Consider the following 24,938-nt stretch of genomic DNA (forward strand, 5'->3'; position numbering starts at 1 on the left):
GCTAAATTAGTAGCTGTCAACCAGATGCCATTCTAAGCCAAAGTTAGGTCTCAGTCACCTTAAGCTGGGTGCCTCAGCCCCCAACACTAAGCACTATGGCCCCTCAGTGGTCTTGCTGGTAATGCCATTAATTAGTCTTTCTTCTTGACTTTGTCTCATGCTGTCCCCACCTCCATCATTGTCTTTCAGCCTCGTTGTTCTTCCTGAACTGCTGGTCATAGGGCTGGACTTAATCTGATACTTCCCATAGCAAAAGAGGTCTGATATAGAAGGCAGGGCCTTGAAAGAGTTATAGATTTTCAAAGCAGTTCAAGACTTATCTTTAGAAATGAACATTTGCGCCTGGTAGGCCAAAATGTCCAGATGGTTCCACTTTATTATAAATAAATATTTTCCTTTGTTCTACAAGGGATAGATATTGCGGGATATGATTTAAATAATAAATAGCATCTGTAGTAACAGAAAAGTATGTACCTGGCACATAGTTGGCACCCAATAAATATGTGTTGAATGAACGGGCGTGGAAGGTAGAGTGAAATGTATGTGTGTGTGTTGCAAAGGCGGGGGTGGGGGGGGGGCTTTTCCTTAATGTTAATGCATAGGACTTTGTCCCAAATCAGAGAGAAATTCTTCCAACTTATTAGAAGGTAGGAGAATCCCTTCCGAAAAGCATTTGCAGGCCCAACTTTCCACATGGGAGAAAAAAACAAACACATTTCTGATTCAGTAGAGTGTCCCTTTCAGTAGACTGTTCCTATTCCTAGGGAACCATCACAACCTCGGGTCAACAGAAACACAGCTGATTGGTTTATTTTGCCAAGTGGGCTCAAAACCATCATTTTAACCAAGTTTTACGAAGTGCACAAAAAGGAGAACCAGTGGTTTAATGATGACTACTTTGTAAAAACCTGAAATGGTTTCTGTTTGATTCCCAGATCATAACTTCATATGAACTGGTCCCTGTACCATCGGGGGAAGTGTGCGGGGGTGGGGTGGGGTGGGGGGAGGAATGTGAGGAGAAAGAAATAGGCACAGGATGGAAAGCCAAAACATGAAAGCAAGCATAATTTTGTTCTGGACAATAGCCAAACTCCGATTTTGCCCCCAATAGATTACTCAGAGATTTACCATTAGAAAAGTGAAAGAATTTGGCATAGAAACAATATGAAACACATAAAAATCCATGTCTCATTCACATTTTCAGAACAATGCTCTGGATAGGAAACTGGCCTGAGTATCTCCCAGACAGGGATAGTCCTAGGTTACTCATGACTAAGGTGTAACGTGCTCATGGCTGTGTGGATTCGAATGAATTCTGAAGACATTTTTTAAATTAAACTTTTAATTTTGTGAGTAAATGTAGATTCACTTGCAATTGTAAGAGAGAACACAGAGAGATGGCATGCACCCTTTACCCAGTTTCCCCCAATGGTAACATCTTGCAGAACTGTAGCGTAGGATCAAACGAGGAAGGCACTTCTGAGGCCATTTCTAAACTTTCATGTTTTCCTGTTTCTGCCGATAAAACCCTTGTATCTTAGATCTTAGAACAAGTAAAGAAGAAACTCCTGGGTAACTTCTTCAATGGCGGAGATTTTCCAACACCAGGAAAGAACTGTGTAACAGCCATCTCAGAAGCCCGAGATATTTGTCAGTCCTTCAAGTCAGTAAATCAAATAATACCAGAATATTGAGCAGAAGAAAACAAAGCCTAGACATGTGATCGCTTCTACCTAACTGGTTTTGACCTGCTCTCTCAAACAGCCTATTCACAGCTGGTTTTAAAGATAAGCTCCAATTTCACTTACAACTCCAAGGCGTTAATGCCTTTTTCTCCTTCGCTCTAAGTTCCAAGGTCAGAACGGCCCCTGGCCGTTCAGGGGAGCGACTCTGAAAGAGCCATTACTCCTAAGTCAAAATCACACACCACCATCCCAACCCTGGGGCTGAAACAGAATATCCTTTATGTCAGTTATTCTCAACCTTGGCTTCAAATTAGGGTCCCCTGAGGCGTATATAAAAATCCTGATGCCCAGGCCTTACCCCAGACCAATTCCATCGGAATCCCTGGGGTGGGGTTAGCGTTTTTACGGCTCCCCAGGTGATTCTGTGTGCAGCCGAGATGGCGACCAGTGGCGTGTGTGCTTGTGAACACTGTAGCAGACTTCTATATGGGAGAGGATTTTTCTTTGGAGCAGCTTTTAAGCAAATGTTTGGGGATCCCTGAGCTTAAGCAGATGTGATCTCTCCCACGTCGTCCTCTTCCTCTCTCCTTTCCCGCTCTCCCACTCTCCTGCCGTCTCCAAAAGCTCAACTATCACTCTCACCCCAAATAAAACCCCTTTTCTTCTTGGCCTCAGTTTCTCTGTCTGTAAAATAAAAGACTTAGATGAGGTTTGGGGAGGGCTGGGTTGGCCTCTGATCAAAAGCCCTGTGTTCCTTTTTTGTGTGTCTTGAATCATTTTTCTCCCCTTATCATATGTCCAGGATCAGAGTCCCCGGTACCGAAGAACAGCTTTTCAATTCGTGTTCACCCTCATGAATCAGAGAACTCCTTGTACTCGCAGCTTATCCTGGGTCAGCTACCTTCCCTTTCAAATTCTAGCCCCGTCGAACCCCCTCCTTCCAGCATCAGTAGGACACCCACCAGCTGAACTGTCCTCTCTGGGTTCCTTTGGCAAAACTTTGCCAAACTCCAGAAAGGACAGAACAATCTGTAATGGCCTTTGTGGAATGTGAGTGACTGTGGCAGAAAGAGACATATGAGCCATCGTGGGAATGAAAAATATTTGCACTGAGAATCCTGTCTGTGCGCACGATAATAAATTGGTGCAAACTCTTATTTGTGTGAGTTTTTATAGCAATGCACCAGCATGGGCTCTCCTTAGATATAGGATAATGTTCTCTTTCTCTTACTTCAGCTCCTGTTCGCTCTCGCCTTCTCTCACCCATGCCTCCCCACCCCCTAACCAGGAGAGTAATAATAATTCCCAAAGCTAAGTTTGCGACATGTGTGTCTATGGAACATAACTCAAATAAATGTTTTAGGGGATGGTGGGGTCAGGGGATCCCATAACTACCTTCTCAATGTTCCTTGCTATTTCTATCACTGAATATAAGGATATTCCTTTGTAATTGCCTGCAAAAGCTTCTTTCGTGGGACCCACCCCCTTCCCTTACCCCTAACACACAGTGTTATTGGGCTTTAAGCCTTGAGGTTCTATTCTTCATCCGTTCCATCCTCCTCTAACCCCATTCTACTTCATCTCCTGGGCGAGGGGTGGGTAGCAGAATAGTGGGCTCATCGTGTGTCTTGAACCCTTGCTGAAAGAGCAATGATGGGGTTGTCTGTACTACAAGACTCTAAACTTTCATGAGGCACCGCAGCTTTCCTTCGTCCATTCAACAAGGCTTTGATGAGCACCTTCTAGATGCTGGGCACTGTTCTAGGCACTGGAGTTACAGCAGTGAACACAACAAAAGTCCTCACCTCTGTGGAGCTGACATTCTAGTGCCATCCTGCACAGTCCATTCTTCTGTCTATAAAACGTCTGGGGTATCTGTGCCCTGCTCTGTGCCCTCATGCCGTTGCCTGCGTTTGGAGTCTCAGTATCTGTTATCCAGACCAGACTCGCCTCCCACCTCTTCCTCCTATCCGGTTCACCGTACACATTGTCAGGGCTCAATGCTTTTGAAACACAGTTCTGATTTTTTTACATACTTAAAAAAAATAAATCCCTGAAAGGCTTCTACACCCTCACCTCTGTTGCCTACCAAATAAAGTCCTCGCCTCTTAGCCTGTCATTGCAAGTCCTCCATGATCTGGCTCTAACCCACTTTTGGAATGTTATCCTTCGGCTGTTCCCTTTTATGGACTCTATGTTCTCTGCTACACCTTCTCAACTTGGAAATCTCTGCCTGGAATATTCCTCACCAAGTCTGCCTGTAAAAAGTCTACTCATGCTTCATGGCCCAGGTCACAAACCCTCCCCAACTAGAAGCTCTCTGTCTCGTCCTAATTTGCACAGCATTTTATCCTTCTTCTGTGGCCTCTATCACACTCTGCCTTGCCTTGCAGGTGACTGTGTAAATTCTTAAACCTGAAGGTGAGATTCTTGGGAGCAGGAAAGATACTTCACCCTTTTGGGCTATTTTTCTCCCTCAGGAGCTTGTCTGTGAATCTAGTCCAGTCTCCTGCCAGAAGAGAGAGAAATCTCAGCATGCTGCCAGCGCTGTTCTTCCGCCACATCCCAGTTTCTCTGTTGGTTTTGGTGGACATGCAGTTAAGATCAGAGCTCGTCACTAAAAACGATCAAACAGCTTCTAAGGTAGCTAAGTCCGTCTCAGTCTTCTCATTGGTAGATTCGGGGGGGCTGAATTTGTCCTTTGTCATTTCACAGAGACATTCTTACCACCGCTCGCACTATGATCCCCCACCAAGCCGACAGGCTGGAGGTCTGCCCCGCTTTCCCGGAGCCAGAAGTCACCGGGGAGCGCTCATGGATTCGCAGCAAGCGTCAGGAACCATCGTGCAGATCGTCATCAATAACAAACACAAGCATGGCCAGGGTAAGGGACGTGCTTCTTTGGTACTGCACCCTGTCGGGGCTTCAGCAGCCCTGGTCTTTGGAGAGCTGGGAAAGGGCCCTTTCTCCCATACATATCAGACATTCCCATGTGGATCGCTCAGCATCCGGTCTACCAAGCGAGTGTGGACTGTTAGGACTTTCCTAAATACAGTCCAAAGACCATAGTTTATATTTCAGGAGTATCTGTCCTTATTAAGGACCGAAGGTGAGAAAGCAGTGAACCTGATGCACCCTCCAGCATTTTCTCCGTTGCCTCTGGGGGTTGAAGGTCATTCGGGAAAGTTTGCTGGGGCTTTAACAGAACGAAAGGCGGTTTGTTTTCCAGCAGGACACCCAATATTCAGAGGTAGTCGGCTTTAAACGCCTCTTAAGCTCTCATCTGAACCGTAGAGATAGCAATTCTCACCCCTCATTGCCCCAGCTTCTCCTGGCGCTCTTGTTAAAGGCGCTTATTCCAGGCTTCCCACTCCGAGATTCTAATTCATAGGAGGAGATTATGCTTAGAAGTGAGTAATCCAGTGAGAAATCCAGAAACCTCCTGGCTGAGCACCCACTCGGCCAAGCACGTCCACGGCCCGTTCCTTCCTGCACAGAGTTCTCCAGCCACCGCGTGCACCCCACCCCCGCCGCCTCCCGGCCAGTAGCGGGGGTCGGGGGTGGTGGGGGGAGGAGAAATTCGATCAAACAATTGACTGCTTCTTACTCCTTTAGGCATCCTGTCAACCAGCTCTTCAGAGCAAAAGCTCAGCTGGTTCCTTTTTATGAAACCACAAACATGTTTTGTTTCCTTTAAAGGAAAAACAAATCAAAGGCAGTTCTCTGAATGGGTTAAAAGTAATAAATTATTAAACCAAATGATTGAATAACATGGGTGAAAAACAATCCGTTACAAAGAACTCCTACTATAAATCTCAACAAAGCTGGTCAGGCCAAAGCCAGTTGATCACATCTGTTACTAGTTAGATGTAAATTTCAGATTACAGATAAAAAAATTAAATTGCTTTTGAAACTAACAGGCTTAAAAAAAGAACATTCAAAATAAAACTCTTAATAAAAAATGGTGAGGTATTAGAAGAATTGGAAATATTTACTATTGATCTGGGTTTGATTTGAAATTTATTATTTTGAAATTCCAAGGCATTCTGATATGAATTTATGAAATGAGGAGGAGGAGTTAGGTAAAGATGCAGTTTGGTTTTCAATCCTAAATTGCCTTCAATAGATTCCATTTGCTCTGAAAGTATTTTAAAGCCTTAAAAAAACGTGTGGGGAAATGGTCTTTGAAAATCCTAAATCCCATAATTTCCACAGGCCTCTTCATTTTCAGGGCAGAGGCTCATCCCTTGATTTCTCCATGTCCTACAAAAGCCCCAGCTGGTTTTCATTTATTCATTGACCCCATTGATTCGAATGCAGCTGTTCTCTCCTGACCTTTCTCTGTTATAGTTCACTGGAGAGTCACTTGTCCCGATCTCCGACTCCCAGCGCCCCAGCTGGATGGTCGAAATCATCTTGAGAATTTGTTGGTGGGGAGAAGGCTGTGTTTCCCCCTAGAGAGCTGATCTCACCCTATTGCACTTCAGAGTGTAGGCTCTTACCCAGTCTGGATTATTCCCTTAGTCCAAATGTCTAGGGGACAGGGGACCTGGCTATATAACCCTGGGGGCCCTGCCTGCCCCGCTCCTTAGCCCTCCTGCTAACAATGTGTTCTTCTGTGATACATCTACTTTGTCCCTTGCTAGAGTTCAAGAGGAGAAGCAGCAGGACCCCACCATTCTTGAGTCCAGCCTAAACTTTCTTGAAGCAGAGTCTGCCCCCACACGATCTCGTTGTCTAGAAGGGTGTGTCACTGTCTGGGGAGGAGAGAGAAGAGGGCTTGGCGGGAGAGAGAACAACACATCTGGTCCATCTTGTTCTGTGATTCCATCAACAGTTTAGATTTCAAGCCCCTATTCTATCTCACTGTACGATTAGGAGCTTCTCTGGCTTAGGTTCTTGGAAATCTTTACGTGGATTGACCTGTTAGAGGGCCTAGTACTCTAGCAGCTCTTGCAGAGGACAGGAAAAGGCAGCCGACATCGTCCATATTTCCTAATATGACCCAGTGGATTTGATGAGAGAAATAGCCCAATGATTCATCCTTCTGAGGCCATTGTCTTGCAGCCAAATCAGTCAGTTCCTAAGAAACGCCCCAAGTGGAGCTACTCCTCCCACCCTCGCCCCGCCTTAAGTGATACAACCCACCCTAGAGATGTTGTTGATTGGGATGCCGACAGGTCTCCCTGGGCATGATGAGGTGATGGGAATAATGAGAAACACACCCAGTCCCCGTCATGGCTGGAGATCTCCAGAATGTCTCAGCACTTTCAAAAAAGAGAGAACTCATTCTCAGACCTCCCTATTTGCGGCTCTGTGCAGGTCTTATACTGGAGCTTAGCTCCGTGCCTTACAGTCAAAGCCGGATAGGTTTTGGTTGGTTTGCACTGAAGGATGTTCCTGTGACTCCTTCCCTTCATAGGCCCCTCAGCCTGCAGCCCAGATGCTTGCTCTTGCAAACCGCACCCCTCCCCCTGAAAACATGGAGCCGGTGACTTCTCTTCCACTCAGCAAATGTGAGACCACCAAAGGGTATCTCTAGAGCAGTCAGTGATTCGCTGTAGCCAAATCTCTGCAGCTACTATGAGGATACAGGACATTGCCAGAAGATTAGAGGCGTAAAAGGCTACCTTTCACCACTTACCCGGGAGGGGTGGGTCCTTTCCTTCTCAGTCTTGTCTCAGCACCTTCCTTCCCACTCCAGAGAGTAAGCCAGCACCATTGAGCTCCGTACCCATCTGTGTTAGCAGATCACATTCTCATAGCATTTGACATTCTGAATGGATTTGCTTCAGAATCTGGAAAAACTTGGCCCTTTGAGAAGACCAGTAGTTTTTGCAACTAGTCTCTGTGGACAGCAAACCTTCCTGGGAGATTTTCATGCCTAGAAGCACATCCACTTGGGCCGTCCCAATCCTCTATGGAACTACAGGTCTGAACACTACATTCTAGCAGAGGTTCCTTCTCAGACACCCTGGACAGCTAGCACTCTGCTTTCATGCATCCATTCATTCCTCCATTTAAAACATACTATTTGATGGCCTACTATGTGTCAGGCCCTTGTGGGGCCTCTGCTGAAGATCCTGAATAGTTGCTGACAGGAGAGCAAGGCACAGGCTGTTTTTCGGTTACAGAGGCTGCTCTGTAAACACACCTCCACGGGCACAACAAGAACAAAGGATGCTTGATGTCTTAAGGGGTTCAGGGCTTGGGCTCTGAGCACCGGGGCCCATTTCCGCTCCCTAGCCTTTAATTCCCAGTCCTGTGTTCTCTTCCAGTGTGTGTTTCCAATGGAAAGACCTATTCCCACGGCGAGTCCTGGCACCCAAACCTCCGGGCATTTGGCATTGTGGAGTGTGTGCTGTGCACCTGTAATGTCACCAAGCAAGAGTGCAAGAAAATCCACTGCCCCAGTCGATACCCCTGCAAGTATCCTCAAAAAATAGGTGGAAAGTGCTGCAAGGTGTGTCCAGGTAAAAAGGCAAAAGGTGCGTTGGTTGGAAGCCCTGCCGTTGGTTGACTGAGATCCCCACATAGTCATTCTCAATGTTCTTTGAGTATCAGAAACATAACCACAACCTGCCATATAATTGTAATGGTAATAGTTCTAATAACTGACAACAAGCTACGTTCGCTCCTCTCTCGAAGGGCTGATAAGATGGTTGCTTGGAAGAAAGTGACTTCTCAGAAACAGGCTGGGGATTTGCTTGTGTCTTCCACACCTTTGGTCCCACGTAGCCCTAAGGGCCGAACTTAAGCCTTGCTTTTCTAAATAGTAGAGAAATTAGGTTATCGTGATTATTAGGAAGGACAATAGCACCCTTTGTTTATATCACCGTTTAACTCATCAAAGCACAATCACCTTCGTTTTCTCTTTCAGATAGGACTAGAGACAGGTGAGGCATAGTGGAAGGAGAGTGGGTTCTGGTCCTAATAACTAATTTGCTGGGTGACCTTGGAAATATGCCAGATCTTCTCTAGGCTGCATCATCCTCATCTATACAATGAAAAGTTTGGAATAGTTAATATCTAAGCTTCCTTCCAATTCTAAAATGCTATAATGATATTATCATTTCTCTATTAAAGACAAGAAAACGGAGGTGTATAAAGTGAAGTGACTTGCCCAGAGTCACAGAAATAGATAATAAAACCAAGGTTTGGAACCCAGGTCACTTCCAGCCCATTGTTTTTTCCAGGCCAGCAAAAAATGTTGACTGATAAAAAAAAAAAAAAAGACAAATCAGTTACTTAAATGTTGGTTTTGACACACGAGCTAGAGAAAAATACAGTCCGTAGTATTGGGGTGACAGAGTACTGGCTTGATAACTAAGCATTCTAGCCCTGGCTCTGCCACTGGTTTCCTGTGTGACCTAGAACAAGTCACTTCACCTCTCTGAGCCTCAGTTTCCTTCTCTGCAAAACGAGAGGGTTAGAGTAGATTTCTTAGGGTCTTTCCAGCTCTAACATTCAAGAACTGAATGAATTAATCACTTCCAGGCACATGAGTTTATCATTTCTTATATCTACCTGCAAAGCACTGTTGTAAACACAGATGAAAAACCAAATGTTTTTAGGGACTGCCCTGGTGGTCCAGTGGTTAAGACTCCACGCTCCCAAGGCAGGGGCCCTGGGTTCGATCCCTAGTCAGGGAACTAGATCCCGCGTGCCACATCTAAGACCCGGGACAGCCAAATAAATAAATATTTTTTTTAAAAAAACAAATGTGTTTAAGTGTAGGCAGAGAGCTAAATCATTTATTCAATTTAGGCAATTCCTCATGAGTAGCAGACAGACACGAACTTCGTCAGTGTATTCAGTATATATGTGTTTTGAGCATCTTCGTGTAGGCCAATGGTTCCCAAACTTCTCTGCACATTGGAATCCCCCAGAGAGCTTCTAAAAATACCTGTGTCTCTTGGACCAACAACTGAGGACTAGACAGGCCCGGGGATGAGTAGGCCGTCGGTGTGGCTGGACCACCAAGGACCAGAGGGCAGTGTGGAAGGATGCCAGGATGGACAGAGGATGGAAACGAGGACCAGGTGGTCTCTTCTGCTAAAAACAAGACAACAGGCCCAACATGGAGTCAATTTTGCTAAGCCCCATGTCACCAAATCGAGACAATTAATTTTCACTCTCCCAGAAATGAAATCCTACACCAATCAATCAGGAGTCACCTGATCAGCACTAGTGAGGTCGCCTGCCTGATAGACCCATGCCATCCCTTAAAGGAAAGCGCCCTGGCGATAACCAATCCACTTTTTTTCCAAATATAACTTCCTTGTTCCTGTTCCCTTCTGCCTGTAAAAGTCTTTCATTTTGTACAGCTCCTTGGAGCTCCTTTCTATCTGTTAGACTAGATGCTGCCCAATTTGAACCAATTTTTGCTCAAATAAACTCTTAAAACTAAAAAAAAAAATACCTGTGTCTCATCCCCAGAGATTATGATTTAATTGATTTGAGTTGTGCCCTGGGGTTTGGAATTTTAGAAGATCCCCACATAATAGTAATTTGCAGACAAGTTTGGGAACCACTGCTGTAGGCCCAGGGTAGTTCATGGTTTTGCTAATCAAAGTGTGGTTTATGGACCGGCAGCACCTGGGAGCTAGTGAGAAAACCAGACTCTCAGGTCCCACCCCAGACCTGCCGCATCAGAATCTGCATTTTAACAAGGTCCCCCAGGTGAGTGCAATGCACATTAAAGTTTGAGAAGCACTGATTTATGGCACAAACAAAATCTTTCTTAATGTAACAAGCTTCGTCTTCCAGAGTAGGGGCAGAGTGTGTGTAGGACGGACAGGAGCTATCTGATATGGAGTGGAGAATTGAGGCATTAAAATTGTTGAGGAAATGTACTCACTAGGGGCACGGAGAGAGCACATTCTGAGGATATGAACATGGTAGCCACCCAGCCATGATGACCTATTGTAACTTCCAAGTCTCCCACCTCACTGGATCCCCAGGCCTTTCAGTGTCACTTGGAAGTAGTTCTACCAGCACAATTTTCTCTCCTGTCAAGGGTCTAATGCCTATCATCATAAAAGTAATACAACAAGATAATTTCGTACACAAACTAATAGTTACCTAAACTACCCAGGTAAGATAAACCCTCCCACTATATAATATTCCAGTTTGAATCTCACACCTTCAGACCACATCCCATTTCTTTGTGTGGTTAGGATTGTATTGCTGTACGTGATTCAGATAAGAGTGAAGGAATCAAAAAGGTGTGGGCACAGTACACAGGACAGGCATCGCCTTTCAGGTGGTGGCGTTTATTAAAACCTTTATGTTCATACTCTTTGGCTAAGCAGTTCTACTCCTGGAAATCCAAAGAAAGTGATCAGAGACGTACAGAGACATACAAACAAGGATTTTTGCTGCAGTGCTGTTTACAATAGTGAATGATTGGAAACAAACTGAAAGTCTACCAGTATGGAAATGGTTAAATAAATTATGGTATATCTGTACTGTGGCATATTATATAGCCATTAAAAATCACTATAGAACAAGATTGAATGGCACAGAAACATACTTGCAATATATCTGTTAAGTACAAAATCTTCAAGCTAGAAAACAATATGTATATTATGATCTAGGTCACACAGAAAACCAGTGGCAGAACCAGGGCTAGAATGCTGGATCATCAATCCAGTACTCTGTCACCCCAATACTACAGACTGTATTTTTCTCAAGCTCGTGTGTCAAAACCAACACTTCAGTAACTGATTTGCCTTTTTTTTTTTAAATCAGTCAACATTTTCTGCTGGCCTGGAAAAAACAATGGGCTGGAAGTGACCTGGGTTCCAAACCTTGGTTTTATTATCTATTTCTGTGACTCTGGGCAAGTCACTTCACTTTATACACCTCAGTTTTCTTCTCTTTAATAGAGAAAACGTTGATAATATGCTTAGCCAAAAAAAAAAAAGACTGGAAGGGCATATGGCAAAAGGTAACAGTGGCCATCTTTGGGTGACTGAATGATGGGTAGTTCTTATTTTCTTCTTTTTTGTTTATGTGTATTTTCTAAATTTTCAACAATCATTGACAATGTGTTTCTCTGGAAGAGTGGCTTTTCCCGCTTTCCCATGCTGCTCAGACATGTAGATATAGAGGACTTACTGGGCAACATGGAAGGAGAGAGTGTCTGTCCCATTCTGTCACCTGCCCTCAGCAAGCCACACATGGATGTCTGCAAATTGAAAGTCTCCCAATAGTCACGTTGCCTTACAAGAGTCGCTATCCACGGAGGCCCGGGTACTCAGCAACTTCAGATCCTCAAGGGGCGTGCACTTGTTCGCGCAGCATGCAACCTGGAAACACATGTTATGTGCCTTCTGTGTGCAAGACATGGTTGTAGGTGTTGAGAATAGGGAGATAAAGCAGACAGACTCAGGCTACTTGCCAGTAATGCTCTTTACATTCTAGTGGGAGAGGAAAGGCAATGAACACAAACCGATAAGGTAATTTTCAGTGGTGATGAGTACTGAGAAGAGAAAACAGACAGGATCAGGCGATAGTGAATGGCACAGGCAGGGTGAAGTGCTTTCAAAAGGCTGGTCAGGGTTGGCTTCTCTGAAGAACGATGTTTGAGTAGAGTTCTGGGTGATGTGAAGGGGTGAGAAAGGGAAGATCATGACATTCTCAGCCTCTTAGAAAATGACACAGGACACAGAGGAAAAGGAAGAAAGGAGTGAGAGGAGAAGAAGATCGACAGAAAAAAGAACGGTAAATTCAGTTATTCACGTTGAGAAGGGAAAAGAGACAAATAAAATTCACTGATGATCCAGCCAAAAGTTTCATTAGAACAAATGATTGCAGGCCCCCCAGTAACAAACTAAGGCCAAAATAAAGGATGTGAGTTTCACCTCTCTCTCTCTCTCTCTCTCTCCCCCTCCCTCCCTCTCTCCCTCCCTCCCTCCCTCCCTCTCTCTCTCTCTCTCTCTCTCTCTCATCTTTGCTCTGGTGGAGGCTGGCCTTGCTTCATGTGTCAGTGGCCATCTGCAGGGTTGTGTAGGACTTCTACTCCCTGAAGGTTCCCCAACTCACCTCTCCACCCCACCATACCACCCCAATATACCTGGAATTCCCGTAATGACACACTCCTTTTGGGTTACAGCATAAAAAGCCCCTGGTAAGACTTCAAGTTTGTTTCCTGGGCTGGGATATTACATCTCCTGCATCAGTCATCCCCACTTCCATATGGAGTGGTTTCTCAATTTCTTAGTTCTGGAGGGCTCAGGACAGGAGCATTCTCGTGGGAAGTGGGAATGCCCAGAAATTACTTCAGGTATGGCATACTTCCCCAGAAGGAAATGAAAGTAGGTTCACGTGCAGTGATCGGGAAGCACCTTGAAGTGGACGATGTGGAATGAAGAGGTTGCCGAGTAGGTAGTTCGAAAGACACGCTCTGTTTATTTACTCTTAATATTTTCATGCGCCAGCCAGGGGTGAGTCACTAATGGATCTTGTTGTTTATAGATCCCTTCTGGTGAGTAAATTAAGTTCTTGGAGGGGAGGGGTGGTGGGGCAGGATAACTCTTCAGGACACTGGGAGAACTTGTAGTGTATGATAGGTACTTCCAGTGCCATCATGGATTTCATATGGCTATGGTAGCTATAGCTAGTATTAAGCTGGTGGGCAAGATTTAACACAGGAACCCGGCTCTCATTCTAAAGGTGGTAATTAAATACATAGAGGTTCCTTTATGCTCCATGACCTCCTCCCCCCTCCACCTACTGAAAAGTGCTCGTGCAAGTCCCTTCATCACCTAATGCATCGCCAACAAAGACCAGCCCACCGAGTACTTAAATAACTAAAAAGAAAGACACAAGGAGAAAGAAAGCTTGACTCTAGAATAATCTACGAATTGAGTAATCCAACCTGGAATCGTCCAGAGAGGACCAGGATTTTGTCCTTCCGGTGCCAAAATGGTGGTGGGGATGGGAGAGCTAATCAGGTCAGCAAGAGACACGCAATAGCCATTTGATTACAACCTCTAGTCCAAGTGCCTCTGATTGGCTAACAATGAATCCCCCTAATTAGAGTCACGGGCCCAAAGCACTCAACACCCACCGCTTTCATCAGATGTGCTTACAGACGGCTTCTGCGCATATTCCGAATTTTTCAGGGTGTCCTCAGCTTGTCTTTGTTGTTCCCGATTTGAGTGTTACACTTTAAGTGCACAGCTGAAGAGGGTGCTGATGACAAGGCCAGCAAAGCAAGTTAAGTCACGGATAACCAACCAAGGGAAACTTCTTTCAGTAGCGGGCTGAGGAAAGGGGAGGGCGGAGCAGAATGGGGAGTAAGAGGGGGCTGGTACCTTTATGCCTGGAAGCTGAAATCCAACAAGTTAGTTTATACTTTAAATGATCCATAGTTGAGGGATTGACCAATTTTTTTGTGTCTTCCACCCGTTCATTTGGCATAGCATACACATGACTAATCTGACGTCTAGGTTTTGGCACTGGTGTTGATCCGGTATTAGCATTCCGCTTACAAACAAATCAAAGAGCGTTCAGAAATGTCAAGCCAATTTGGATAGATCCTTTGGGCAAGTATATGCACATAAATGAGCGTCATAAATGTTTTCTAAGTATGCCTAATTGACGTCAGGGAAGCTAACCGAGGCGTTCTGTCAGCCCATTCCCTGGGTCTCTGTTGGCAACACTGAGCTAGCCCAACCATGATCCCGACCCAGCATCGAAAATGCTGTGTTCCCTTAAGCGCCCAGCAGATTTGTACCTCGTCACATTCTTCCTCTTTGTGAAGATCCACTTCTCATGCGGTGGTGGTGGATCCAGTGTAGCTTTGGGGCCAGTGTTCTGTCATCACGCGGACTTCAAAGTCATGTGCTTCTTTGTGATTTCGTGGCTGTTACAGGGGCAGCCTCAGCTGAGCCAGTGAAATAGGGGTGGGATTTCTATCTCTGTAGGAATGTTCTTGTAGATTGTCCACTTTTGATGCTCGTGTGGTGCTATGAACAAAGAGATGCATAAATACAGAGGTTCGCTCCTAGTTTTGGAAAACCATGACAAATCTCTACTTGCTTCCTGATTCCAGAAGAACTTCCTGGCCAAAGCTTTGACAGCAAAGGCTACTTTTGTGGAGAAGAAACCATGCCCGTGTATGAGTCTGTGTTCATGGAGGATGGGGAGACCACCAGAAAAATAGCGCTGGAGACAGAGAGACCGCCTCAGGTAGAGGTCCACGTTTGGACCATTCGAAAGGGTGAGCCAGATGACATTAATTTCTTGTCAATATTTTTGTAAGGGGGACACAGGGAAGGAATGGAAGACTCACCTTCATTTTGCTTCAACCTGTTCCTCTGGGTCAGAAGATTTCCCGATTGCTTAGAAACTAACATATGACTCCCACCGTTGCTGTTGTGGCCTTTAGCTTTAACCAGGACCTGGGCTAAAAAGTAAGTATTGACTGTTGGGTTTTGTTGTCTTTCTCACACAACCAAGGCTGGAGGAGTGCTTCTTAACCCTGGCTGCACACCAGAATCGTCTGGGAAGGTTTTTAAATACCAAATCCCTGAGCCTACCTGCAGAGGGTCTGACTAATTGGCCAGGTGGGGCTTGGGCTTAAGGGTTTGTTCGGAAAGCTCTGCAGGTGATTCTGATGTACACCCAGGGTTTTAAACTCCCAAACTGTAGTCTACCATTGTTTCCCAGAGGAAGCTCAACAAACATGAAAATGCAATCATTCAGTGCACAGCTGAGTCTCTCGAACCATGCTGGGGACTCTGCAGTAAGACAAATTTAAACCATCATCCCTGCAGCTGTTCACACCATCCCATAGCTACGAGACTAGGGCTGATCTAGTCTGGTCAAGTTTTCTAGGAATTGGGAAATAACGCACATCCTTTTTCAATTGGCTCCCGCATAAGGCTCGAGAGTGCTCAAACTTGTGTAAGTTTCAGCATCACACAAGGAGCTGGTTTAAAACACAGTTACCGGGACTTCCCTGGTGGCACAGTGGTTAAGAATCTGCCTGCCAATGCAGGGGACATGGGTTTGATCCCTGGTCCGGGAGGATCCCACATGCCATGGAGCAACTAAGCCCATGCGCCACAACTACTGAACCTGCGCTCTAGAGCCCGCTGAGCCACAACTACTGAAGCCCGCGCGCCTGGAGCCCGTGGTCCGCTGCAAGAGAAGCCACCACAGTGAGAAGCCCGCGCACTGCAACAAAGAGTAGCCCCCGCTCACCGCAACTAGAGAAAGCCCGCGCACAGCAATGAAGACCCAACGCAACCAAGATAAATAAATAAATAAATTTATTTAAAAAAAAAAACCAGTTACCTGGCCCCATCCAAGAAGTGTGAATTCAGTCAGCCTCCGGTAGGGTCTAAACATTTGTGTTTCTAACAAATAGCAAGGTGATGCTGATACAGGTGGCCCTTGGACCCATCCTTGGAGAAACAACTGCTCTAGTATTTTGTGGGCCTTTCTTCTCTCCCTTCTTTCTTTCTCAAAAGAACAAGTTCCTCTCTACCCCTTTAAAAATATGCTAGAACACACATATGAGGCTCATCCCTGTTTGTTTCTGCTCTAGACCCAGGAATGTTGATTTGCCATCCCTAACTCCCTAGCTCCTCTGTAACTGGTCACCAGGACTAAGCACTGTTCTGTTGGCTTCCTTAGCGGTGACCTCACTAGGCATCCATCGCCCCACATCTCTCGCCTCACAGAAATGCATGGACGCTTTTCAACTTGCTAGTGTCGCCTCTAAGTAAGCTCTTGTTCACAGCACTGGGTAATCAAGATCTGTGCATAGTGGATAGAGGAAAACCCAGGCTCCATGTCCGTCGCTCCTTGTAGACCTCTTGAGGATTATTTAAGTGGCAGTTTTCAGTTGTTCATGTGTTATTCTGATAAAAGCTATTCAGGCAAGGTTGAGACTGTGGGAGCCCCGTTATCTTCACTCTGCCCATTTTTATAAGGGAAAGTGAAAGGAGCTGTGACTGTTTCCCAAAGGAAAATATGCTATCTGGTGAGTTCAGGAATAAGGATGGCTTCTCCATTTACACAACCTGTCTGCAAGACCCACTGCTGGTTCTCGCTGCCGAGCCAGGAGGGTAGCCCGGTGGCTTGGCAGGGACATAGTCTACCCAGACCAGGGGCAAGGGCAGAATGTCTAATACTGCCTTTGGCTGCAGAAACTCCATCCGGCATCCATGCTTGATTCTCTGTGGCTTTCCCCAGGAGCGGGTCCCACAGTCAGCAGCTCTGTCTCCCTTATCTCTGTCCTCTAGAGAACCAGGGGGGAGGTCAGTGAGCCAAGGAAACAAATGGAGTCAATTATAACCCTCGAGCCGTCCAAGTTCCTGGTTAAGCACATTACACAGCCCCGCTCGAGACTCCTAAGCCCCAGTAGTGAGATGATATGCTCAGCCCAAGCAGAAAAAGGGGTTGGTGGTTCCAGATAGAGAGCGCCTGACCACCTGCCCCACTTTGTGCTTGGCCCCAGGCATCCTCCAGCACTTCCATATTGAGAAGATCTCCAAGAGGATGTTTGAGGAGCTCCATCACTTCAAGCTGGTGACCAGGACAACCCTGAGTAAGTCGTGACTCTCTTTACTCCTCCCTGGAAAACACATCCAGTTTTCAGTGTCACATAGCCCCAAATAAAGTACCCACCGTGCTCTCACTGAACAGGAGCAGTGGTCCATGTCAGCATTAGAGGATATTCTCCCTCTCTCCTGTGGGTGGCTAAACCCAGAGTCTCAAGAGGGTGGGAGGTCTGGTCTATCTGTGGAGACTTCACATCTGGAAGGCTATGTCCTCAGTGGTGGGGATGAGAGAGAAAGAGAGAAGATGACTGCATATCGATTCTTGTGTTGTATCAAAGCTCTGTTTGACTGTTTGGAACTGCCCCGGTTGGTCGTGTTTCTTTAAAAGCACTCAGACACTCAAGCATACTTGCGGCTCTCCCACTTTCTACGCTAGATGGAGCCTGGGACTAGATCCGGCTAGGCACTGCGTGGCGGGGGTGGGGGGTAAGCACTTCTGAAGGAATAAAAGGCACAGAATTTCTATCCACAGGGAATTCTAATGGGCGAGACAGAACATGAAATGCATTCATTATGAATTAGTATACTTCTGAAGAGTTAAATACCTAAGTGCTCAGGGGAATCTGCAAAGAACAATGAGATGAGAGCCAGGTGGGCTTAGTCGGGGAAGGCTTCAGGGAGGAGGTGGGTTTTGAAAGAGAAGGGTGTGACTGGGCAACAGGTCAGGAAATCAGTCTAGGGAGAAGGTACAGCCTAAGAGAAGACTTGACAGGAGCAAACAAGAAATGTGGAGGTGGGTGGGTGGGTGTGGGTGAGGAAGAATTACAAAGGCCACGTAGGGTGCACAGAAATCTGAGAAGAGTTGGAGGTAGGAAGTAGTTAGAGGGCCCTGAAGGAGCATGGGTGCTTGCTGCAAACTTACACACAGTGTAGTGGCGTCAAAATGGGGCTTTGGAAAGATGTCTCTCGGCTGTCAGATGCATTTATTAAGCACCTACTTTGAGAAGCCATATTCTAAAGAGCCCAGTATGCCATGCTGAGAAGTTGAACTTGGTCTCCAGACCGGAGAACCCCAGTGGGGGGTTTTAGCAAGCGAACGATGCATTCAGATCTGTTTTTTAGAAAGTGGTACTTGCTGGATGCAGTGGCAGGTGGGCTTTTAGTGAGAGAGCTGGTGATAGTCTAACAGGAAGCTGTTAACCTGTATTAAGTCGGTTAGACAGGGGAGGAGGGGTCCCTGTGAGGGGCTGAGGTTAAACCGTCATGATCAGGATCAAAGAGAGAAATGAGTTTAGAATGACTCCAATATTAACAGCTTTATGGACTGGGTGAATAGTAACGCCATTCACCAGTGGGAAACTCTGGAGAATGAACAGCATTGGTGACAAAAATGAGCTTTACTTGGAACACGTTTAGATTAAGATGCTTGAAGTCCATATGAGCAGCATTATCCAATAGGCAGCTGGACATAGCGTCGATGAGGTCAGTTGTTCATTCTGCAGGAGACAGGTAGACAACTGGACAGTAGGAGAATTCAAATGGAGGAGCTGGAAGTTCTTGTAAGGAATAAAAAGGCAGAGTCTATAGGATCAATAATGTGACTTGAAATTACCAATTAATTTCAAAGAACATATATTTGTTCATACTGTGGGCCAGGCACTGTGCTAGGCACTGGGGCACTTGAAAGATGATTTAAACGAAGTCTTCCTGTCACAGTTAGCATTTAGGGTGCATAATGGAGGTAGATGATGTGTGCCTCTGAAGGACGTAGGTAATGAGATGATCCCGCAGGGTCACCTGGAGACAGAGCAGAGCAAGCCTGACTCCTGTATATAGTGTGCCTGTCAGATCCTGGCACACCATAGGGCTTTGGTAGAAGCTGCTTCCTTGCCCGACCCATCTCTCCTTTCCCATCGAATCCAAGAGAATAGGGAAAAGTGAAGAATCCAAGGGAGAAAGGAGCAGAGAAATGGAGGCCGTAAGGAAGTGGGGCATGGTCTTCTGTGGCGAGAGAAAGAAAAGAGGTTCAACAACGGTTCTGGATTAAGAGGCGCTCGCCGACCTTGGACTCGCAGAATTCTCCAGGTTGCAGCACCATGAGCACAGGATTGAAAAGGCTGAAGAGGGCATCCAGGGTAGACATTTTGTTAGGAACGCTATTCGACAGAGCAAGATGATAGCTGGGGAAGGATGATCTTACCACTGAGGGACCAGGAAAGTTAGAAAGGGATGGTCCAGAGACATCAGGTGGTTTCCAGTGCTGAGCACGGGTGTGCAGTCAAAACCGCTTGCTCAGTTAGCATGGCAGGAGGGGGAATAGAGAAGTTGGTGAGGACACGCTGGAAGTATGGACAGTTCCGGGGGCGGGGGAAGAGACAACAGGGAGTGGAGGGGGACAGGAGCAGGGATGACAAGGAACGGAAGGGATGCGGCCGTGTTCAACCGGAGCAGAGAGGGATCACGTGGCGGATGTGAGGCTGGAACTCTCTGCGGAGCCATAGGAGGCTGGAAGGGCCGCTGAAGGTGGTGTGAGGCCAGCGTGTGGGCATAAGACAAAGCAGAGGGGAGCGGTTTTTAACAAAGGGCGGCAGGAATAGGGAAAAGAGCAGTAAATAATCAAGCAACCCAAACTAATATTCAGGCCTCAAAGAGTAAGCAAAGCCCCAGTAATGTACCAAGTACTGGTCTCCAAAGTGCCTTATTTGACCAGCTGCCGAGTGAGCCACCTAATAGCTAACGACCTGATAGCGGAGCAATTCGCAAATGCTAAGTCAACTGTAAAAATCCCAAGAACAATACTGGGTTGGCGGAAAAAGTTTGTTCGGGTTTTTCTGTGACATCTTACGAAAACCCGAACAAACTTTTTGGCCAACCCAATACTTAGGTTTTACTCCTGAGGAGGCAGTTCTGTATTCTTCTTGGGATTCTTACAAATGCTGTGTGTTGAAATGAAGACTCCGTGGCCCATTTTCCGTACCTGTCCCCAGAAAAGTGTTTCAGGGGCTATTTTGCTGAAATCACGTGATGCTCATCTTCCAGCTCCCCTGGCAGGTCCGTGAGTGCGTGGGGAAGGGTGGGGTATATCGGTTCTACACCTCGTTGGCTCTGCCCTCCTCTCACGTCTCTGGGCCACTCTGTGTTTGCCTTTTAGGCCAGTGGAAGATCTTCACTGAAGGAGAAGCCCAGATCAGCCAGATGTGTTCAAGTCGTGTGTGCCGAACGGAGCTTGAAGATTTGGTCAAAGTTTTGTACCTGGAAAGGTCTGAAAAGGGCCACTGTTAGATGAGACAGACAGTATTGGATAGAGTAAAGCAAGAAAACTCAAGCTGCGGCTGGACTGCAGGCTTACTTTGCTTAAATCAACAGTGCCCTAAAACCCCAAACTCAAATGCAGTCAGTTATTCACGCCATGCACAGCATAACTTGCTCCTTTATTGGAGTGGTGTGTCAGCCCTTAAACATCTCCTCCAAAGAGACTAGAAGAGTCTTGAATTCTCTGTGGTAGGAAGAGGGCTAGAACGCCGCCACAACCCTGCTCTAGTTTCTGGGAGAATCGCATTTCACGTTTCTTTACGGGTTAAAGAGTAAACAAGACCCCCGGGTTTCTATCTAGAAAGGTATTCCAGTGAAAGAAAGAGAAGGGAATTGCTTAGTAGGAGTTTTTTAGTACAGAGAAAATATTTGTATGAAATTCTGCTCTTCAAATTTTAGAATGTCTTGTGTTTTAAAAAAATTAACTCCCCATCTTCACACACACACGTACACACACACGCACGCACAGTGAACTACAGCCTTCATTCGGAGGCAAGGCCAGTGTAGACTCTCCCCTTCTTTCCCTTGCCTGGCTCTGAAGTAGCTTGGAGGCGGTTGGTACCCTGGAGGATGAATAAGGAATTGTGAACAGAAGCCTGTGCCCTTGGGTCTGTGGTATGGTTGTTGATGGCATCAACCCTGGGAAAGAGCAGGAACACCATTTCCTGGCTGCCTTCACTTTGAGGTGGGAAAGAACTTTTCCATAATGACACACTTCTCTTTTCTCCCTGAACCTATGGGGCCTCCATAAAGAAGTTAGAATTGGGTAAACTTTTCAGAAACGGAATCCATATAAGACAAAATAGTTATTGAAGAGAGGAGTTGATAGAAGTCAGCAAGGCCAGCCGTATGTTTTCAAGTCAACAAAACTCACCAATTAACAGCTCGATCCTCGCTTTGTCTCTTGAAGTCATAGTTCTCTAGTCCACAGATTTCGGTTAGATGATAAAATTCTAGAAGCTTCTTAAGAGGGTGGTTTCCCTTCTTCTCCATTTATGGGAGTTGGTTTTTACTTGGCAAAGGGGTTCTGTCCTCAGGAGCTTCAGTTAGGAGAATTATTGCTTATTTGGGGAAATGGGGTTGCTGATAATGATCTAAACCTTCCTACCATTCTCCCCTCATGCACCAACCATGGATCTGAGTCGTGGATCCCAGAGAAGGCTGCTCCGAAAATGTCTCTTTGCAGCCTAATACCAGAGCCCAGATGATCCATTCTGAGGCCTGGCTCTGGAAATCATCTTTGTGGGAAAACTATACCTTTTCCACAGCAGGGATCTCAAGCCTGCCTTCTAGATTTATCTCCTCTGAAGGGGCATGGATGAACTCTAGTGAGTACTTAAATATTAAGGACCGAGAAGTCCCATGTTTCCTACTTTGTGACCATAGGTAAGAGGAAAATTTTTTTCCTTATTTGACACCAATAGGGAAAAATGTAAAAGGTCCAGTCTTTATGGCAAGCTGGCATAAAGGAGTCTATTCTCATAAAAGAGAAGCAGGGGCCTGGTGGCCAGGCCTTCAGGGGACGAGCCTCTTAGACACATTCTCCTGGGGCGGGGGTTGGGGGGGGGAGGGAAGGAAGGAGGACATCCAGGGCTGAAAGGCCACAGAGCCTTATTGGTGGAGGAGGGGGTTGGGGGCGTGATTGAGTAGCTGCTGCCTTCCTCCCAGAGGTGGCAATTTCCCCGTAGTGTGGAAAAGAGTCACCGGATCCTAAAGCAAAGCAGTGATTTCCCCTTGCGGATGACTCACCGCAAAGCCTTCCCACCCAGGTGTTCTCTGAAAGCTCAACCTTAAGGGAACACCCAGGGAGCTTCCCTAGATAGACTCCTTCCCCCGGGCCCTGGGACACACCTTTGCCAAGCTGTGTGAAGCAGGAGCTGGGGCGCTGTGTGAGGCCAACGTAGAATCCCTCCAGTGTTCAGTGTTGCGTACAGAGTAGGACCGAGAGAGAAGAGGCCCAGCCGCCTGCAGTTAGTAGAGAGGAATGGATGTGGTTCTTCTTGTGTATTTATTTATACCATAAACACTCGGAACAACAAAGCCCATAAGCACCATTTAGCAGTTATAGCCATTTTCTAGTTAACTCGTGTAAACAAGAGTAACATAGCAGTATTACCCTTTCACTCTTCTCACAGGACATGTACCTAAATATGGTACTTATTTATGTAGTCACTGTATTTCTGGATTTTTAAATTAATAAAAAACTTAATTTGGAAAAATCCTGTCCAGGAGTGTTGTGTGAGTGATTGAGTCTGGGCAGTACTGACCTTGGACTGGGTAACAGGTGAGGGGCAGGCCCGGCTTCTGCACACTCAGCTTGACGCCCCTCTCACGCTACCACCTTGTGGTTAGGAGTGAGAACTTTGCGGTCAGCCGACCTTGGTTTTTAATCCCAGCTCTGCACTTAGCAGCTGTGTCAGTCTTCCCATCTATAAAATGGGGATAACAGTAGCACTGTCGCCCTTTGCCTTCAATCTTGCAGTGAGATTTAATTTGGTCACGTCGTGTGAGGTGATTAGACCACTGTCTTGTGCGTAGTGAGCATTCATGCATGACCGTGGATGTTCAAAACCGGCACTGAAAACAGCCATTGATTTATGGCTTGTATTTAGGTTAAGACTTTAAGAGCTTGGGGACAGAAGGCCATTGACTTGGGCTTCAAGAGGGCCTCACTTTGGGTCGCTGCTCAGTGGCACATTTGCATAGGGAGCAGGGTAAAAGTGTTGTCGCATATGTTGATCCAAACTAAAATCCCTCAGACCCCTAACACCAGCTAAATCTCTGCTATCACAGAAGCCAAGATATGAGAGCTGCAGTGTCAAACAATGTAAGGACGGAAAAGGACGCCTTGGTGTTAGCAACACAGAAGTCATTGGTGGTGAAATATTGGAGAAGTGAGAGGAGCAGAGGCCAGAAGTGAGTGGGGAGATGAGGAATTGGAGACAGCAGCTCAAGGTCACAATTTAGAGATGCTCAATTACGGAGAGTGGAGAGAAAAGGTGATGGAAGTAGCTGGAGAAGGATATGAGGTCAAAGGCAAGTTTTTGTCTTAAATATGGGAGATATTTGGCCATGTGTGAATACTGCAGGGAGGGGTCCAATAGAGAGGAACAGGTGGAAGGTGATGGGAAAGGAGGGTGAGCCTGCTGTGTGGGTTACATGAGAAACCACGCCCCCATGAGGAGCCACGCCCCCATGAGGAGCCCTGGAAACTCAGTTCCTGACCCACAGCCTGGACAGCTTTTTAGCCTTTGGTTGCCATCCCCTTACTGTGAATTAGCTACACCTCATTCCCGTCATCTCTGTTGGCTTGGTCTCTCTTTATGCCTGACATACTTTCTTCTGGAATGATGGGCTGTAAATCCCAATATTGCTCCGCCTCCGTTGGGGGAACCCCATGTAAACCAGACGCCTTGGCTCCATCTGGCAGGCTTCCCTTTTCCTGATCGCCCACATCCAAATTTCAGCAAGTCCTATCAATTTGGTCTCCTCAATGTAGCCCATGTTTCTTGCTTTTTGCTCTTATCTTCCTGTCGCGGGGTCTTTTCCTCCCTGTATAGTCTTTACCCACCCCTGCAAGGAATTCCCAGAAAGCCCTCAAGCTCATCTCATAAGGGCGCAAGGACAAGTCCTGCCTGCGACCACATTACCCACCCTTTTAGTTCATTCTTGCTTTGGTCATCCTCTGTGAGAGGTACTGCTGGAAAAAATGGCCGTCCGCTGCCTCCATCAGAACATGTCTCGTGACGGTCACCACAGCCGCCAGCTGTGATATTGCCCGAGGGTGCTCCTTCTGCTGGCCTAGAAGCGCCACCACATTGGTGCTGCTCTGGAGTCCTCAGTGTTCCACAGTGGCACCGTATCCCGTGCACAAGTGGAGAGAAGGCCCTCCTCTCTCCCCCTGCGATGTTAAACTTTGCCACCTTACATTAAACAGTTAACACGTAGTTGATGAGTACATAATACATGGACCAAAGCACAGTCTTCTTGTGCTTCAGAGTCTCCTGGAGTTTCTCAAGGAAACAAGCCTTTAACAAGCCCTTTAGGTTCCACTTTCAGCTCTTCTCAGGGCTCAGTTGCCAATATGGAGAGGTTCTGCTGAACACAGGCACCCTCATTTTATTGTGCTTTGCGGCTATTGTGTATTTTATAAATTAAAGGTTTGTGGCCACCCTGCCTCAAGCATGTCTCTCAGTGCCACTTTTCCAACAGCGTTTGCTCATGCCTTGTCTCTGTGTCACATTTTGGTAATTCTCGTGGTATTTCAAGCTTCTTCATTATTATTCTATTTATGATGGTGATCTGTGATCAGTGATCTTTGATGTTACTATGGTAAAAAGATTACAGCTCACCAAAGGCTCAGAGGGTCGTTAGCAGTTTTTAGCAATAAAGTCTTTTTAAATTAAGGTATGCACGTTGT

At 46.3% G+C, this 24,938-nt stretch overlaps 1 protein-coding gene across 5 annotated transcripts in view; it reads left to right on the plus strand.

The window, feature by feature from the left end:
- Window positions 1–22,737, plus strand: part of CHRDL1 (chordin like 1) — a 115,137-nt gene extending 92,400 nt beyond the window's left edge. For 3 of the 5 annotated variants that reach the window (XM_004312411.3, XM_019949433.3, XM_019949434.3), the window contains 5 exons: window positions 4,401–4,569; window positions 7,964–8,173; window positions 14,749–14,916; window positions 17,164–17,253; window positions 20,358–22,737. In XM_004312411.3, coding sequence (XP_004312459.2) covers window positions 4,401–4,569; window positions 7,964–8,173; window positions 14,749–14,916; window positions 17,164–17,253; window positions 20,358–20,488 — 768 coding nt within the window. In that variant the 3' untranslated portion in view covers window positions 20,489–22,737. The remainder of the gene's footprint in view (window positions 1–4,400; window positions 4,570–7,963; window positions 8,174–14,748; window positions 14,917–17,163; window positions 17,254–20,357) is intronic. The other 2 variants (XM_033849623.2, XM_033849624.2) reach the window with 1 other exon arrangement.
- Window positions 22,738–24,938: the final 2,201 nt, after the last annotated feature.

The sequence above is a fragment of the Tursiops truncatus genome, chromosome X (genome assembly GCF_011762595.2).
Source record: "Tursiops truncatus isolate mTurTru1 chromosome X, mTurTru1.mat.Y, whole genome shotgun sequence".
Taxonomy (NCBI): domain Eukaryota; kingdom Metazoa; phylum Chordata; class Mammalia; order Artiodactyla; family Delphinidae; genus Tursiops; species Tursiops truncatus.